Below are 18,033 nucleotides of genomic sequence, written 5' to 3' on the forward strand. Positions count from 1 at the left end.
TAGGGGAGCTTCCCAGCCCAGGTCCTCTGCCCTCAAAGCCTAGAACCCTTTTCCCCTGGCTATACTGGGGACAGTGGAGGGAGGGGACAGATGTCTGTAATGATTAGGTGCCACCTGTGAAGGGGGGGACCATAAAGATGGATGTTTGCTGTCTCCATCTGATGTCCAAGTCTTCTGAGAAATCCTGTCTGCAATGTTCTCCTCTAACATAGCAATCCAGCAAACACACACCCATACACGCACACACACACACACACATGCACACCCCTCTTCTGAGAATGAATGAAGTAAGACCATGAATGCGAATGCTGCCAATGACAAGTGTTATCTGTAACATGTCAACTTTCTCCTGGCCACTCTTCCCTCTTGGGGGGAAGGGTCTTTCATGAGTGAACCCTCTCTGCTCACTTGAGGGTGAATTGCTTGGAAGTCTGTGTGTGTATATGTGACACATAAGTGCTTCCACGAGTCCACATCTCATTACTATAATACCTTTTGAAATGCTTTAATGCCCCCTAGGTTCAGCAGTTACGTTTTATAAAGTGTTTTCTAATTCAACATCTTATCAGTGTTTGCAGACGAGCTGGGTAACATGGGGACTATCTCCGCCTTCCTCGCTGCTAGAAAACGGGGCTGGCACTGGGCGAAGCCACAGAGTTGTACATTTGCCTTCTCGCTTCACTTTTTTCCTTCAAGCACTCTCTCCCTTGCAGGTGCTCTGAATTTCAGGCCAGCCCAGGCTCCTCAGTGCCTCTCATCCTAGGGCGTGACGTGGCTGTCACAGCTCTCAGAAGTAAGTGTGTATCTTCAGAGAAGCACTGCTTATAATAACCCCAAAGAATGGCTCAGTTTCAGGTATCCAAATGATAAAAATAAAGATGTAGAACTTTACCTCTTAAATCTAACTAGGTGGGGACCACTTGTTTTCAGAGCAGGTAGGAGGGAGATCTTAAACCTTTGTGTTGTTGCACTAGGGTAACGGCAAAAGAATCCAAAGAGCATAAGAGGAGAAACTTGCTTAGGAATCAGACTTTAGTGAGGAGAAAATGACGTTTCTGTCCTTTTATGCTGCAAATGCTAAACAAAACTAAACAAGGAGATAGAGAGAGAGGGAAGAGCCTGGAACTCAATCCCCTGATCTCAAAGGTGGAAATACGGGCACCCAGAGCATTTAATTGCTGAGCAAGTTAGTGGGAGGCCAGGGCTGAGTCTGGTCCGTGAAAGGAGCGGGGTACAAAGGGATAGAATGACAGAGAAAACAACTTCCCCACCCTGTGTTAACCCTTTCTTTGTCAATTAGTTTTTGGTTTTTTAAATCTTTTCAGCCTTAACAAGCCCTTTGAAAGTTCTTCCAGGCTTTAAGATGCCTCCAAGGTGTGAGGCAGCTAATTCTAAGCTAAGCCACATTTCATGCTACTATTATGCAAAACAACTAAGGAGCTCCTCGGTAAATGATAAAGCAGGAAGTCTGGTTATTGACACAATATTGACAGGGGAAAAAAGTCCACTTTTCCACAGTCAACACACATCCCTGTAAAATGTTCTCAGGGAATTGGACACACAATTCTAAGGAGCTCAGAGATGGATTGGAACACTGAGAAAGTGGTTCTCAAAGCGTGGTCCATGAACCCACAGCATCAGCATCGTCTAGGGATGTGTTAGAAATGCAGACTCTCAGGCCTCACCCCAAACCTACTGATTCAGAAATGCTTGGAATGGGGCCCAGCAGCTGGTGTTTGAACAATCCATTCACATGATTCTAAACACTCTGAAGCTTGAGAACTGCTGACTTAGAATGAGTTCAAGGCAAGGAGAGCCTGTCTGGGTTAGGATGGAGCAAATGGTGTATAGAAAAAACAGAAAAGCCAAAAACACAACCCAACAAAGATACTGGTCTGCAGGATCCAATTACCTGGCATATTTGTATATCTATATTTATATTATATTGATATAATTGGTATAATTTATATTTATATTATATTATTTATATAATTTATGGTATATTTATAGATATATAGATATAGACAGATCACTTCTGAGATGGCTGTGTGTGTACTGAATCTTATCCTAATAGGACCTGGAGATGATTTATATATAAATAGTTATGAACCAACCGTCTTCATTAAGTATTTCGTTAGACCAGGAGCTTTTCCATTTTAATTTAATCTTTCACTTAACCTTTATGAGGTAGTTATTATTATCCCCAATTATCAGATGAGGAAATTGACATTCTCAGAGGTTAACCAATCTGCCCACCGCCCTCAGGCAAATAAGGACCAAGTTGGAATTTGAGCCTACGCCTGACTAATTGCAGAGTCTGTGTTGCTTTCCCTGCATGCTACGCAGCTAGTTCATACATTTGGATTATTTAAAGCAAGGATCAGTCATCATCAGGCTTGTGAAAGTGCAGATTGCTGGCCCCAGAGTTTTTGATTGACTAGCTCTGGAGCAAGACCTGAGAATTCTTCGCATTTCTAACAAATTTCCACATGGTGCTGCTGGTCCAGAGACCACACTTTGACAACCAGTGAAGTTGAACATGAACAAAGCCCTACTGGATTTGATCCATTTCCTCCTGCGCCCTAAGCCCCCTTTCACACCCTCTTCCCACATTGCTCTTTTCTGCTACAGGGAGAGATGCTGATACCAGCGCACTTCCTGCTGCTACTGCTGCTGCTCCTAGGGGCCCCCAGCCCAGGCCTCTCCCAAAAGTTGTACAAAGCCGAGCCCATCTTCAGCTGCCTCAACAAGAAAAGCCAGCTGGAGGATGCGCCCCTGCTGAGCAAGAGAAGCTTCCCCTCCCTGCCCAGCCAAGACTCACTCTCAGGAGAAGACCAGGAGAAGGAGGAGGAGAAAGACAAGGAGAAAAGGACCTTCCCTGGCTCTGGGGGTGGCGGTGGGGCTAGAAGCACCCGGCACAAATACCCGTCCCAGGCGCAGCTCCGGCGGAGGCTGTACCAGGACAAGGCCAAGAGTGACCAACGCACCAAGTTCACGCTCTCCCTCGATGTCCCCACTAACATCATGAACATCCTCTTCAACATTGCCAAGGCCAAGAACCTACGAGCCAAGGCAGCTGCCAACGCCCACCTGATGGCCCAGATTGGGCGGAAGAAGTAGAAGCAGAGGCCAGCAGGAGGGCGGCCCATCTGGGACAGAGGTCAGGGTGGAGGGGAGGGTTGGTTCGTATTGGAAGAATCTGCCCTGTTTTCCAGGCTGCTTCACTGCTCAACCCCTCTGCTTCTTCCTGCCTCTGGCCCAGCTCCCTGCTCCTCTGTACATGCACACACCAATGCAGTATAGTCCCCGCTTCACAGATACCAGGCCATTGATGTCTCCACCTACATTCTGCATCTCCTCTCTCTTCCCCACGATGAGAGGCAACGGTCATGCGCTCCTGCCCTCCATGCTGCTCCCTCGTGACCCGATGCCTGAGAAGAGGGCGTGCAGAGCCCCTCTCCCCTCCACACACCCACCTTCCCCAGACAAGGCCAGAAGATGAGGGCACTCAGCATTCCCTCCCCTCCCCTCTCACCCCCATTAAAACCGATGGCTTCTTGAACCCCTGGCTGGTTTCAATTCCTCTTCCTTCAGCCGGCTGCTTTCAGGCCTCCGGGCTTGGAAAGGGGACAGCTAGTGAGGGAGGTTACATGTGAGTCCATTTCCAACTCTCCCAGGACAGGAATGGTTCCTGGAGGTTTTAGGGGGGCTGAAGAAGAGCTTGGGAAAGGCCAAGATGCAGGACTGTGCCGGTTGTCGTTCGATCAAGAGCCATCTACATGGCCTGGTCCCACCCAGGGACACAGCCTGGGATCTGCTACCGAGTGGGCCCCTGGGTTTAATGGGAGACATCCTCAGCTCCTCCATGCTTGCTAGGGATTGGGCTACCAATCTTTAATAGGTGCTTCTTGAACCCATGGTCACTGTCCAGCCCAGTGCTGGACCCAGCGGGGGATATTGATGTGGGAGGCAAGGCCTCTGCTCTCCATGCCTCAACAGTCTAAGTGAACAGACAAAAGCAAAATTTGAAAAGAAGCAGATACCACTGGGGAGTATATAAGTGATGAACGGCAACATGATAGCAATTAGTGTAAAAAAAAAAATGAGGAATTTAGAGCAAGATGAGAAGGTTTAATATGAGTATAAGTTCACTAGACATGGACATCAGCAAGAACTCTGATGGCCTCTGGCAGCAAAGCCTTCTGCATGGTGACAAGTCATGAATACATAAAAGGAACTTCCGCATGGTAAAATAAACCACATACACACACCAGCAACTAACCCCATCACCGCCAGCAGAAAGAGACAAATGAATGACAGATTTGAAAAATGTTTGCCACTCATGTAAAACACAGATGGCTTACTGATCAAATATATAAAGAGCTACTAAAAACTGAAAAGAACAATCCCCCCCCAAAATAAGCAAGGACATGAATAGATCATACACACACACACACACACACAAATACAAATTGATCCTTAAATGTATGAAAAGATGCTAAACTTCATTGCTAAGAAAACAAATTAAACCTGTACTCATATAGAATTTGTCACCCATCAAATAGGCAAATGTCCCTGTTTGACAATTGGCCCACACGGTGATTGATGAGGTGAAAAGCCACCCTCCTCCACTGCTGGCTGGCAGGAATATAAATTCTGAGAGGCAGTTTGGAAATACTTATTAAAATCACAAGTTCACTTTACCTTTAACTCAACAATCCTGCTTCTGGTGGACATTATTGGCAAAAGCGAAACTGTGCAGTTATTGAAATGTTAAGCTAAACTTGAAGTGAAAAATACCCCATCTCTTAACAGAACCAATGTTCAAAAAACCGAAATGCAACTGTTGTTTCCATCCTGGGAAAGAAACCCTCATGATAGAGCAGAAAGAATCCTGCCCGAGACTCAGAATACTTACCTTGAGTCTGGGTTCCTCTTCTTATGTGCCTCTGAGCAAACCCTTTAACTTGCCTCAGTGCTGATGTCCCATGAAATCTCTTTATGAATGTGACCTCATGGAGTTCTCATGAGTATATTTTAAAGTAACTATTTTTTTTTCCATTTTGTAGATTTCTTAAAATTTGCATTTAATATTTATTTTTGCTTTAATAGTGCATATTCTGTTCACGCCAAAGGTGCAAAGGACACGAAGCAGGAGATTAGCTTGGCTAAGGAAAAAATCAAGCAGGTGTGACATTTCCATGAACAACCGAAAACTAGGAGAACTTAAAAGTTGCAGCTGGTACCCCCAGGCACGCCCAAGTTCACAGCTGTCTCCTCAGGACCTTTGGCTAGGTGAGCAAAGCCTTGATAACAGCAGCCTCTAGCGGACTTTGATAAGCAGCTTTAAAAGGTTTTGTTTTGCTTTGTTTTGAATGACGGTACCTATATCACAAAAGCTCCAATCAAAAGGGTGATTAAAAAAAAAGAGGGCACAGATCATTGCAAATACCAGATTTTCTCTTGCTCTTTTTGCAAATACACCATCACGTATAAGCTAAAATGTATCTGAGGTGGTGAGGTTTACTGGCAGGGGAAGGGGAATGGCATATGTAACAGAATCCTAGAGGATTCAGCTTTGCATCTGAAGCAAGAGATTGGTGCCCAGAGAAGTGAGGGAACTGTCCAAGGTCTCCCGGCTGGTAAGTGACAGATCTCTCTGGCCACAAAGCCTCTGCTCATCCCTCCATGCAGAGCTGGCCCTTCACGTGTACAAAGGACATAAAAACATGAACCATGTTGTTGCCTTACAGGGCTAGCACGAGCCCCAGTGAACCACAAACGTGGAAGCAGCTGGGAAAGCCCCACACAGATACTAGGACTTATTATGTCTTCAGCAGGTGGGTCTGGTGTTTAGAATGCCCTCAGAGCCTTACAGGTGATTTAAATGTGAACAGAAGCATCTGCTTAATAAACTAAGGAATATTTGCCAAAGCTGGACCCACTAAGAACAGTGGGAAAGCACAGGTTTCCTGCCGGGGGCTCCTGCTGAGCCCAGCATTCTGCTGACCGAGCTCCAGTCCCCAGAATGGACCCCGTCACAGTCACATCAACATGTGAGAAGGGAGAAGGCCACATCCAGAGATCACTACCGCTGCCATCTGCCACCCTGGAGTTCACCTTGTAAAACCAAGATTCACTCTCGATTTCACTTTGTAAAATCATTTGCGGCGGGGGGCGGGGAAGGGGGAGAACTGTGTTGAGCTCTCTTGAAAAAATGGGTTTAAGCTCTCTTTTCAAAATAAAGTGAGGCTCAAACGCCAAGTGAACCTTCTCCAAGGAGACAAGTGCATGCATAACAGGATCTCCAAATGTTCTACCCAACAAGAAACCCCGCAAACAAATACCAACAGCTGACAACGGTGCTTGCTTCATGGCAGTGGAATAATTTTGGAAGCTGTAACCAAATAATCAGGGAAAGCCGAGTGATATCCAGAATTCAATCAGATATTTTATGTAATTCCAAGAACTGGGAGGTACATGAGCTCAAACGTATGTAGTATTAAACTAAAAGACATTGATTATATATTAAGAGCCAGAGAAAGACAAAACCTAATCAAATGGTGTAGCTAGCTACCTTAGTAAGAAACACAGACGGAATCAGACTTGAAAACTAACCTTAGTAAGGTTAGTTAGTTAGACTCAAATCTAAGGGTGCGTTATGGGACACTTCGTTCTTTTTTAAATGTATTTTTATTGAGGTGTAATCAACATACACCGTCATATTAGTTTCAGGCATAGGACACAATGATCCCACCTCATCCTTTAATTAATGAAGTTTCTGTAATGGACTGTTGCCTAGGGTTCAGCACGTCCATGAGAGCTGCCAAGATCCTGTCACAGCCTAGTCAGCATCACTTAGAAGCCTCGGCAAGCTGGGAAGGCAAAAGACAAAAAAGTTATCTTGGGAAGGTAACCCCAAGCCTATGGGATGACATGGTGTTTTCTTAAGGGGCGAGCATCTTTAACCCCAGGAGATAGTCCTGTCTCCTTCCTCCCTAAATCATCATCCCCCAGCTTGAACCTCATGTCTTAGGATCGAATCAGCCTAACCACCCTGTTGACACTGTTCTTTACCAGAACCTGGGTCAGCCTGCCTCAGTTCCTGATCATTTTAGCTCACCAACCTCTCTGACACCCCTCCTGCCCTGACGATTGGTGATTTTAACATGCATAAGATGACCTGCCCCACATCCCGGGTCTCAGGTCTACTCCCTGACCCCGTCCAACACCATCTCTCGGCCACGCGATCCCATGGCCACACCCCAGACTTCATCCTCACAGATCATACACCGTAGGACCGGCCCCTCCTGTCTCTCCAGCTCACTTTCTCTAGGACACCAACTCCAATGGTCTTTCAGTCCCACCGAGACCAGTGATCCGTTGATCCTGCTACCTTTTCACTGTCCCTCACCCTCTGCTCATAACATCTCTTCACGCTTTACCAGTTTAAACGCTGTGGTCAATCATTATCATTGTTTTTTGTAGACACCTGTCATTCTCTTGTTCCACCTTTGCTTTGCCTAATTCATTAAACACTGAGAAATTCAAACACTCCACCATACCGCCCCTGCACCTTGAAGCTGAACACAGCTTAATACACACACACATACACACACACACACACACACACACACCACTGATTGATCTCACTTCAAAATCCTGACAAGATGCCTCAAATGGGCTCTTAAAGCTGTTCAGCAATTAGGCCACATCTCTCTACACCATTCACTTGCCTACTGTCCTAGACTCTCCCTCCTCTTCTTTCCTCAAACCTCTCATAGATCCTCCCTATCCAGTCTCGGCTGGTGACCTTGCTTCCTACTCCACCAAGGAAATTGGATGCTTCAGAAGCAAAATTTCACAATCCCACCCCACATCTACCTACCTGGACTCACGCACTCTGCCCTTGTTTCTACACTAGAAACCCACACGCCCAGCCGCTCCTGGTGGAGGGCCACGCTGTGCTCTGCACCAGCTTCCCATCCCCTCTCGCCTGCTTATGATATTGAGCCAACAACTGGCCCTTCTTCCTCCCACGTCGTCAGTGTCACCCCACCCACTGCCTGGTTCGGCACAGAAACCTACACGACAGCCTGCAAGCCCTTGACCCCTTCCGGGAGGTGGCCATCCCTCTGCTCCCTTTGACAGCGCTCCCTTGGAAGTTCCCTCTACTTACCTCTCATTCTCGAAGTCAGACGTCCATCCCTATCCTTCCACTGAAACTGCTCACGAAGGTCAGCCAGAACCCCTACGTTGCTGAATTCAGTGGTCAAGCCTCCGCCCTCACGCCTCTTGATCTGTAAGCATCACTCGACCCATTGACCACCACCTGCCCCCCGCACACACTTTGTTTCCAGCCTGGCTTTCAGGACATCATACTCTGTTTCCCTCGTTCCTCAATAGCCCCTCCTTCTGAGTCTCCTTTGCAGGTTCCGTTTGCCAGGTATGTTCTTCCTCCAGGCATCTGCATTCTCCCTGTGTCACTTCCTCCAACTCCTTGTCAAATGCCTCTTTCTCACTGAGGCCTTTAGTAACCACCCTATTTCAAATTGCAACCTCCTTTCCCCTTACCAGGCTCTTTTATTTCCTTTGTGCACTATTGTACCCATCACCTTTTACATGCAATATAACTTACTTATTTAACATGTTTATTATCTTTCACCCCACCTTCACTACCATATAAACCATGAGGGCAGGGATTTTTTGAGGGGTGGGGCGGGAGGGCTTAATGTTTATCCCCGGTGGTCAGAATAATGAGGAACACATGACAGGCACTCAGTAAATAACTGGTGAATGAGTTAATTAAATAAGGATTATTAAAGTTCTTGTGACAAGGAATCTGTGCATAATTAGCATTTAAAGTGCAGTATGTATAATATTTAAGAGTATTTGTCCTAAAAGAATCATAGTCAGCCTGATAATTCCAATTTAAAATATGTAAATTGAGTAAATAATTTACACCTGTGATCTTAAATAAAAATCTTACTAGTTTATAGACAGTCTGGAACATATAGGAATACTAATCACCATATTTATAGTTTACTTTGTTCGATTTTAAAAGAATTAGATTTTTTTAACTTTTTATTTTATACTGGAGTATAGTTGATTAACAATGTTGTGATAGTTTCAGGTGTACAGCAAAGTGATTCAGTTAACATATACATGTATCTATTCTTTTTCAAATTCTAAAAGAATTAGAGTACTTGGGAAAGTTTGTCAGACAATTAAAATTCTTAAAATAAAATAAATTTATAAATACAACCTAAAATATTTGAGCATTTATCTAAGATTGCAAAGGGCACCAAAAATTCAAACATATTCCCTTTAAAAGTGATTATTTAACTTTGCTAAACTTAGAAATAATAAGATTTACAAGCTGAACTTAAAAATTTAAGAAATATTTAGGATTTTAATCTTAATTTTAGTAGTTTATTAATTTTTAAAAACAAAAGGAAACTTCTAAATGTTCTTTTTTGAGTTTTCTAAATGTCTTTTCACACATGTGCACACGCCCCCCCACACACACATATGCAAGTGCCCTCTAGAACACTAAAAAAAAAAAAAAAAAAAAAAACGAACGGCAATTATTTAAGCATTTCACTAGCGCCCTCCAGTGTCCAAAGAGAGGAATAACACATGTACATAAAAGAATATTTTTTCTTAGTAAAAGCCTACTAAACGTTCAGACTACTATGTAGGATATTCACATGAAAAAATATATTTCATCAATGAGAATTTACTACAGTATTTTCAATATAGTGAGAAACCTCATAGTGTATCTCCGCTCTCCCTATATTCCCAAGAGGCCACAGGCAACAGGTGACGTCTGATCTGGGTTTGAAGTCGGAATTACACCCCACGGTCACAGAAGGAAAGAAGAGAGAAAGTAGTGAGAAGGAGCAGAGGCAGAGGAGAGAGGAAGAAAAGAAAAAAAACGTGCTGGGAAGGGGTGAGCGGTGTAGCTTGAAAGGAATGCGTGTGAACATGGTGAAGAGTGTCTAAACAATACTTCCACCAAACTGCAGTCATTAGCCTCCGTGGTGACAGCAGTGTGAGTTGAAAATAAGCAAAGTGGTACATTGTTGGAATGAAGCTCTTAAAGGCCACATCTCAGCACAGTGATTTTGGTTTGTAAAAGCATCTACCAGGAAAGTGTTAAAGATGGAGCGGCAGTTCTCGGGTCCAGGTGGCACATGCAAAAAGAAGGTGGTAGCATTGCACTTTGATAAATCTCACAACAAGAACCACAACGTTAGGCCTCCAGCCAAGGCTTTAGAGCCTGTTACCTTCAGTTGTCCAGCCGGACCAAAAGCACAGACCACATGGAGACCAAGAGAGCATAACTGGAGGGCCCAGGCTGAAAGGTCAGCCCTGTAGATGAATGAGGCACCTGAAACCTACCTACAATCAGCTCGAGAGCAACACCTAAGCCCAAGCGAGCACCTTTGCAGTGTCTTATCTTACTTCCAACTAGTAAACTAAACATCATGGATCTTTAAAATCTAGCTAGTCGTTTTAATGCATTTATAGCTGTTTTGTCCATTTTAAATTATCACCTGTTTGAACATGAGTCAGTTTAATACCCAAAGTTAATTCCATGAAGTGGTTTTTGAACTTAAATCCTCAGATGACCCTCCCTCCAATTCCCAGGGCTTCTCATTTAGCAAGTCCATAACGAAGCTCAAGAATCTGCCATTTTTCTCAACATCTTAAATGGCTCCCATGCAGGGTTCTGCTGGCCATGCTTCCAAAACACGTCCTCAAGGACAGAGGAGCGGAAAGAAATCACTTTCACCTTCTGACCTGCAGGACACACAGATTCAAACTTCTGAAAAACCCAAGAATATTCTTGTTGTTTGTTTATTTGTTTGTCTGTATAAAAAGCAAACTGAGACCTTAAGGCCTTGGAAGAAGGAAAAGACTCATATTGAAAATATTCATTATTTAATCAATGTACAAAATATATATATGGGAAAATAACATTAATAATCATTACATGCTATTTTCCATCTCAGGAACAGGAAAGGAAGAGCATTCACTTTAGGGTTTCACAGTCACTTGGTTGAAAAAGCAAAGAAGAAAGCCAGGTTTCCATTCTGACAAGAAAAAAAAAAAGATGAGCCCCAGAAATTCAAAGGACTCCAAATCTTAGAAGGTTCACAGGGTGCAGTGCTGAGTGACACTAACAGACAAGGAAATGTGGGCTCATTATTAATATGGACCCATTTGATTGGAACTCGGGGTCTCGCTTGACTTAATTTCCTTTTTCTGCTCATCAAGGGAACTCTAGCCTTTAAGTGTAAAGCGTGACACTTAAGCTTAGCATTCATTGTCACCAGTCAGCTCTGCATCAGAAACTTCGCCCCACTTCCTCGTAATCCTTCTCCAAGACTGCCAAGTCTTCCCTGGCTTCTACAAACTCGCCTTCCTCCATGCCTTCCCTAATGTACCAGTGCAGAAACGCCTTCTTGGCATACATGAGGTCGAACTTGTGTCCCAGGCGGGCCCAGGCCTCCACGACCGCCGTGCTGTTGCTCAGCATACAGACAGCCCGCTGGACCTCGGCCAGGTCCCCTCCCGGCACTGCCCGGGGGGGATGACCATTGATGCCCACCTTGAATCCAGTTGGACACCAATCTACAAACTGGACAGAGTTCCTTGTCTTCATGGCTGCAATTGCCGTGTTCACGTCCTTGGGGACCACATCCCCTCTGTAGAGCAGGCAGCAGGCCACGTACTTCCCCAGGCGAGAGTCACACTTGACCAGCTGGTTGGAGGACTCGAAGCAAGCAGCTGTGATGTCTGACACAGAGGGCTCCTCGTGGTGGGCGTTGTCCGCAGAGATGATGGGGGCGAAGCTGGTCATGGGGAAGTGTATTCTAGGGTAAGGTACGAGGTTGGTCTGGAATTCAGTCAGGTCCACGTTCAGGGCCCCCTCAAACCGGAGGGAAGTAGTGATGGAAGATACTGCCTGACTCAGCAGCCTGTTGATGCTGGCATAAGAGGGGTGTTCAATGTCAAGTTTGCGATGGCATATGTCATAGATGGCCTCATTATCCACCAGGAAGGTGCAGTCCGCATGCTCTATGGTGGGATGGGTGGTGAGGATGGTGTTGTAAGGCTCCACTATAGCCGTGGAGATCCGGGGGGTTGGGTAGACAGAAAACTCCAGTTTAGCCTTCGTGCTGTAGTCTGTGGAGAGCTGCTCCATTAAGAGAGACGTAAATCCTGATCCAGTGCCGCCTCCAAAGCTTCGGAAAATCAAAAATCCCTGAAGACCACTGCACTGTTCCGCCTAGGGAAAGTAAAAGGGACATAAGAATTCAGCCAAATAAACCCAGAAGCAGTGGTAACCGTGGGACACAACTAGTACCCCAAAACAAACAGAAACTTTCAGAAAGAACTGGTTTACCATCACTAACTCATCACAAACATATTTACTTTGAAACATACTTGAGAAGTTACTTCTGGAGTGGGGGAAGTGCTTAGAGTTTTACTGTAAGCAAAGCATAAATATTCAACTGTCTTTTGCTACCCCTGATGAATTTATCTGTATGTGGTCTAAAGTAAGGTCTTTACCAATAACAAAGAAAATGACAAGCAAAATATTGAAGTAATATAATCCCCCCCCCCAGTAGATGAAGTACCTTTCATTTTCATACCCAATCTACTGTGCTGGTGTAAAAGGTACTGTATTCCCTAATGATTATGCCAAACATCAAAATTTTTACTAGACAAAGGATTCTCCAGACACAGGTCCTTAGGGAAGAATTAACTGTCAGTAAAGAGTAACTGATCTCCAGGTAGGATGTGCCTCCTGTTAACTTTACAGATCTTAGTAACTATTGGAAAATGACAAGTTTTAGAGTTCTTTGGAAGTCTCTGATAAAAAGATATGCCACGAGTCAGCAGAAGCAAGAGTAGATGGGGGCTAGTCACTAAAAAGAAGGAAACCCTGCTGTTTGTGACAACGTGGATGGACCTTGTGGGCAGTTAAGCAAAGTGAAATAAGTCAGACAGAGAAAGAAAAGTACTGCATCATCTCACTTATATGTGGAATCGAAAAAAGCCAAACTCATAGAAACAGAGAGTAGAATAGTAGTTGTGAGGAACTGGGGTCGGGTGGGAGATGCTGCTCAAAGCGTATAAACTTCCAGTTATAAGATGATTAAGTTATTGGGATCTAATGTACAGCATGGTGACTGTAGTTAACAGCACTGTGTTGTAAACTTGAAAGCTGCTAAGAGAACAGATCTTAAATGTTGTCGTCCCCACACACAAAAAGGTAATTATGTGAGGGATGGATGTATTAACTAACCTGATTGTGGTGATCATTTGGCAATATATTCCTGTGTCACATCACGATGATGTACACCTTAACTTTACACAATGTTATAGGTCAATTATACCTCAATAAAACGGGGGGAGATAAAATATTTCCTCATAAATATAAAAAGAAAAACAAAATAGTCGATGGGGGCTGTACAGTAAGTGCAAAGGCTTCTTTCCCCTGCCTAGTAAGGAAGGTAGTCAGTGCCCACATCAGGACCAGCCAGCCTTTGAGCATGCGCAGGAGGCTCCCAGGGGAGAGGTTGGGTGGTGATGGAGGCGTAGGTAGAAAGTGCTGCTTGGGCGGGTCCCGCAGGATCACAGGCACACAGGCACTGCCTGTGGAAGGAGAGAGGAGCCACTTGCCAGCTTTCGGAGCCTCTCCAGCACCAGATCGAGGATCTCTGGCCCCACAGAGTAGCGACCACGGGCGTAGTTATTTGCAGCATCCTCCTTTCCGCTGACGAGCTGCTCCGGGTGGAAGAGTGAGCGGTACCTGCCTGCACGGATCTCATCTGCCAAGAGGAAAGGAGGTCAGTGCAGTCCACTCCATCCCACCCCTAACTCTTGCACAGCCCTGTACCCTGACTCGCTTTCTCTCTTCTAATGTCCTATAAAGAAATGGATTTAAACTGCCCAACTGGCCCTTCTTAATTGAGGAAAAGGTATAATTATCCCCATATAAATTGAAAGCACGTTTTTCCTTCATACACCCTTTATTAGTTTCTCAGGCCTACTGTAACAAAGTACAACAAACTTGGTGGCTTAAAACAAGGGAGATTTATTGCCTCATAGTTCAGGAGGCTGTAAGTTCAATGTCCAGATGTCGACAGGGTTGGTTCCTTCTGGAGGCTCTGGTGGAGAAATGGCCGCATGCCTCTCTCCCAGCTTCTGGTGACTGCATACAAGTTCTTGGAGTTCTTGGCCGGCAGCTACATCACATCATCTCCGCCCCCATCACAATGCCCCCTTTTCCTGTCCGTGTGTTCTCTCTTCTCATAAGGTGTACTGAGGGGACCACCCTGCTCTTAGAAAATGAGTGCTTTTCCTCTTAGGCAGGAGCTTCTAAGTATCTGATGCCAAGTCCATTGGGGTACATCTGCATAAATACATGTCATCAAGCCAATTTTATCATTATTATTTATAATTGTTATATGGGCCATATATCATCCATATATCCAACCAGATCATTGGACATAGGGCCTCCCTAATCTGGTATGACCTCATTTTAACTATGTACATCTGCAAAGACCCCAGTTCCAAATAAACTCATATTCTAGGGTTCATATTCTAGGGTGCAGAGTTTTGGGGGGACAACATTCAACCCACCACACATGCGTGGTACTTTTGCATTTTAAGATAAAGAGCCAGCTGTGTGCTGGAAAAGCATACCAATCTATATGATTAGTTATATGCTTAAAAAGAGGCTTTCACAAGAAAAACGGAGCTGGAGGAATCAGGTTCCCGGACTTCAGACTATACTACAAAGCTACAGTAATCAAGATGGTATGGTACTGGCACAAAAACAGAAATATAGATCAATGGAACAGGATAGAAAGCCCGGAGGTAAACCCACACACATATGGTCACCTTATTTTTGATAAAGGAGGCAAGAATATACAATGGAGAAAAGACAGCCTCTTCAATAAGTGGTGCTGGGAAAACTGGACTGCTACATGTAAAAGAATGAAATTAGAACACTCCCTAACACCATACACAAAAATAAACTCAAAATGGATTAAAGACCTAAATGTAAGGCCAGACCCTATAAAACTCTTAGAGGAAAACAGGAAGAACACTCTACAACATAAATCACAGCAAGATCCTTTCTGACCCATCTCCTAGAGAAATGGAAATAAAAACAACAATAAACAAATGGGACCTAATGGAACTTAAAAGCTTTTGCACAGCAAAGGAAAACATAAACAAGATGAAAAGACAACCCTCAGAATGGGAGAAAATATTTGCAAATGAAGCAACTGACAAAGGATTAACCTCCAAAATTTACAAGCAGCTCATGCAGCTCAATATCAAAAAACAAACAACCCAATCCAAAAATGGGCAGAAGACCTAAAAAGACATTTCTCCAAAGAAGATATACAGATTGCCAACAAACACATGAAAGGATGCTCAACATCACTAATCATTAGAGAAATGCAAATCAAAACTACAATGAAGTATCACCTCACACCAGTCAGAATGGCCATCATCAAAAAATCTACAAACAATAAATGGTGGAGAGGGTGTGGAGAAAAGGGAAGCCTCTTGCACTGTTGGTGGGAATGTAAATTGATACAGCCACTATGGAGAATGGTATGGAGGTTCCTTAAAACACTAAAATAGAACTACCATATGACACAGCAATCCCACTACTGGTCATATACCCTGAGGAAACCATAATTCAAAAAGAGTCATGTACCACAATGTTCATTGCAGCTCTATTTACAATAGCCAGGATATGGAAACAACCTAAGTGTGCATTGACAGATGAATAGATAAAGAAGATGTGGCACATATATACAATGGAATATTACTCAGCCATAAAAAGGAACAAAACTGAGTTATTTGTAGTGAGGTGGATGGACCTAGAGTCTGTCATACGGAGTGAAGTAAGTCAGTAAGAGAAAAACAAATACCGTACGCTAACACATATACATGGAATCTAAAAAAAAACAAAAAACAGAAAAAAACCATGGTTCTGAAGAACATAAGAGCAGGATAGGAATAAAGATGCAGATGTAGAGAATGGACTTGACATGGGGAGGGGGAAGGGTAAGCTGGGACAAAGTGGGAGAGTGGCATGGACATATATACACTACCAAATGTAAAATAGATAGCTAGTGAGAAGCAGACTCATAGCACAGGGAGATCAGCTGGTGCTTTGTGACCACCTAGAGGGGTGGGATAGGGAGGGTGGGAGGGAGGTGCAAGAGGGAGGAGATATGGGGATATATGTATAGCTGATTCACTTTTTTATAAAGCAGAAACTAACACACCGTTGTAAAGCAATTATACTCCAATAAAGATATTAAAAAAAAAAAAAGAGAAGCATGCAAACTCAAATGCCCACACCACTTGGTGCAGTTAACACAAATGCCTGAAGCAGGGAAATAGCGTGAAGATGTCAGTATTCCATACAACCAAGCATAACCCTTGCTGGTTTCATTCCCTTTTAAACCAAGAAAACATCAAGACACAGCATGTCCAAGGGCCGGGTCACACTCACCTACCTTAGAATTATCCAAACAGCGTGATTCCTGAAGATCGACGCAGCGGCGTTTGAGGGCTAGGGAGGCTCTGGGAATGTTGCCCTGGTTATAGCGGGTGGGATACGCATTGCATAGCAGTTCAGAGCATGTGCTCAAGAATCAATTCCCTGGGTGCATGGCTGGCCTTCCTCACTTAGCTATAGAGCAGTTACCTAGTGTCTCTAAGCCCCAGTTATATCCTCTCACAAATAAGGATGATAGCAAGACCTACCCCAGTGAGTTATCATGAGGATTAAAGACCACAGAGCATGATGCATGGCCCATATAACAATTATAAATAATAATGATAATGGCTTCCTGTCATGTATTTATGCAGATGTACCTCGATAGCCTTGGCATCAGATACCCAGAAGCTCCTGCCTAAGAGGAAAAGCATTCATTTTCTAAGAGCGAGGTGGTCCCCTCAGTACACCTTGCTCTCCTGTGTATGACCATGTATATGACCACAATTTGGTACACCCCTAAATGTTTAAATTTAATAAAACTGAGTTGAAATTACTTTTAACTAACATATGCACACCAAAAAACCACCACCAAAGTTGGGATGTTTTAAAGATATATTTACAAACAAGTGGGCATATAATTCCAGGTAGATTACCTGCTTCTCACCTGAAGCAATAAGGCTGAGTTCAGTTTAAGTAGGGAATCTATGGAAGCCTGCTTCTTCAAGACAATGTCCAATTGAGTTCTTGAGGGTGGTTAGTTCCATAAATTCCTTCAGTAAAATCCACTTTCTGGGAGATCAGTGATATAGCACCACCATTCACAAGTATACAAATTTCTGCCATGTTTCCACCCTGCTCAGAGACCATGTACCTGGCCCAGCATCCTTAACCAGCATCCACAGGGACTTTGGTGGTTTTTAAACATGATTATTATTTGATGGTTCTTTGGCTTCCTTACCTCCATTCCAGGTTAAGCCTTCTAGGACTCCCCTATATCAATGTCCTCCTCATTTTCAAGCTGAAACAACACTCACGGGTGTCTGGATGTGTCTTTGCTCATGGTTTCCATCTCTCTCACCTGTGAACTATTAAAATCCTCCTGCCCAGTCTTCCAGACTCAGAGGAACTATCACTTGGTCCATAAGGTCTTTTCTGATCTTTTCCATAGAGGTAAAGCTCAGGCCTTACTTCCTTCAGATTCCTACACACCACCTCCTCAGTAAAGCTTTCCTTGACGTTCCTTTTGAAAAACAGCCCCCTCAGCTCACACGCAATATTCCCTTCCCCTATGGCCCTGCTTTGTTTTTCCCCATGCTCCGATCGCCACCAGACACACTATTTGGCTTTTATAGGTCTGCACCCCACTAGAATGTAAGCTCCAGGAAGACTGATACTATATATCTCTCCAATGTCAAGATAGTGTCTGGCCATATGAGGCATTTTTATTTGTTGAATAAAACAAGGAAAATCAGTGCCTCCTCTCTAAA

General features: G+C 44.1%; 2 protein-coding genes across 2 annotated transcripts; one reads left to right on the forward strand and one right to left on the reverse strand.

Moving 5' to 3' along the window:
- Positions 1 to 665: 665 nt before the first annotated feature.
- On the forward strand, positions 666 to 3,120 carry UCN3 (urocortin 3; the record flags this gene model as incomplete). Its single annotated transcript, XM_079913870.1, has 2 exons — positions 666 to 793; positions 2,632 to 3,120. The coding sequence occupies exon 2, from the start codon at positions 2,638 to 2,640 to the stop codon at positions 3,118 to 3,120; it is 483 nt and encodes a 160-aa protein (XP_079769996.1). The 5' UTR covers positions 666 to 793; positions 2,632 to 2,637.
- A 7,932-nt stretch (positions 3,121 to 11,052) lies between these two features.
- Positions 11,053 to 12,214, reverse strand: TUBAL3 (tubulin alpha like 3; the record flags this gene model as incomplete). Its single annotated transcript, XM_079914105.1, has 1 exon — positions 11,053 to 12,214. The coding sequence occupies one exon, from the start codon at positions 12,212 to 12,214 to the stop codon at positions 11,354 to 11,356; it is 861 nt and encodes a 286-aa protein (XP_079770231.1). The 3' UTR covers positions 11,053 to 11,353.
- Positions 12,215 to 18,033: the final 5,819 nt, after the last annotated feature.

Source organism: Stenella coeruleoalba, assembly GCF_951394435.1.
Source record: "Stenella coeruleoalba genome assembly, chromosome: 2".
In the NCBI taxonomy this organism is placed as follows: domain Eukaryota; kingdom Metazoa; phylum Chordata; class Mammalia; order Artiodactyla; family Delphinidae; genus Stenella; species Stenella coeruleoalba.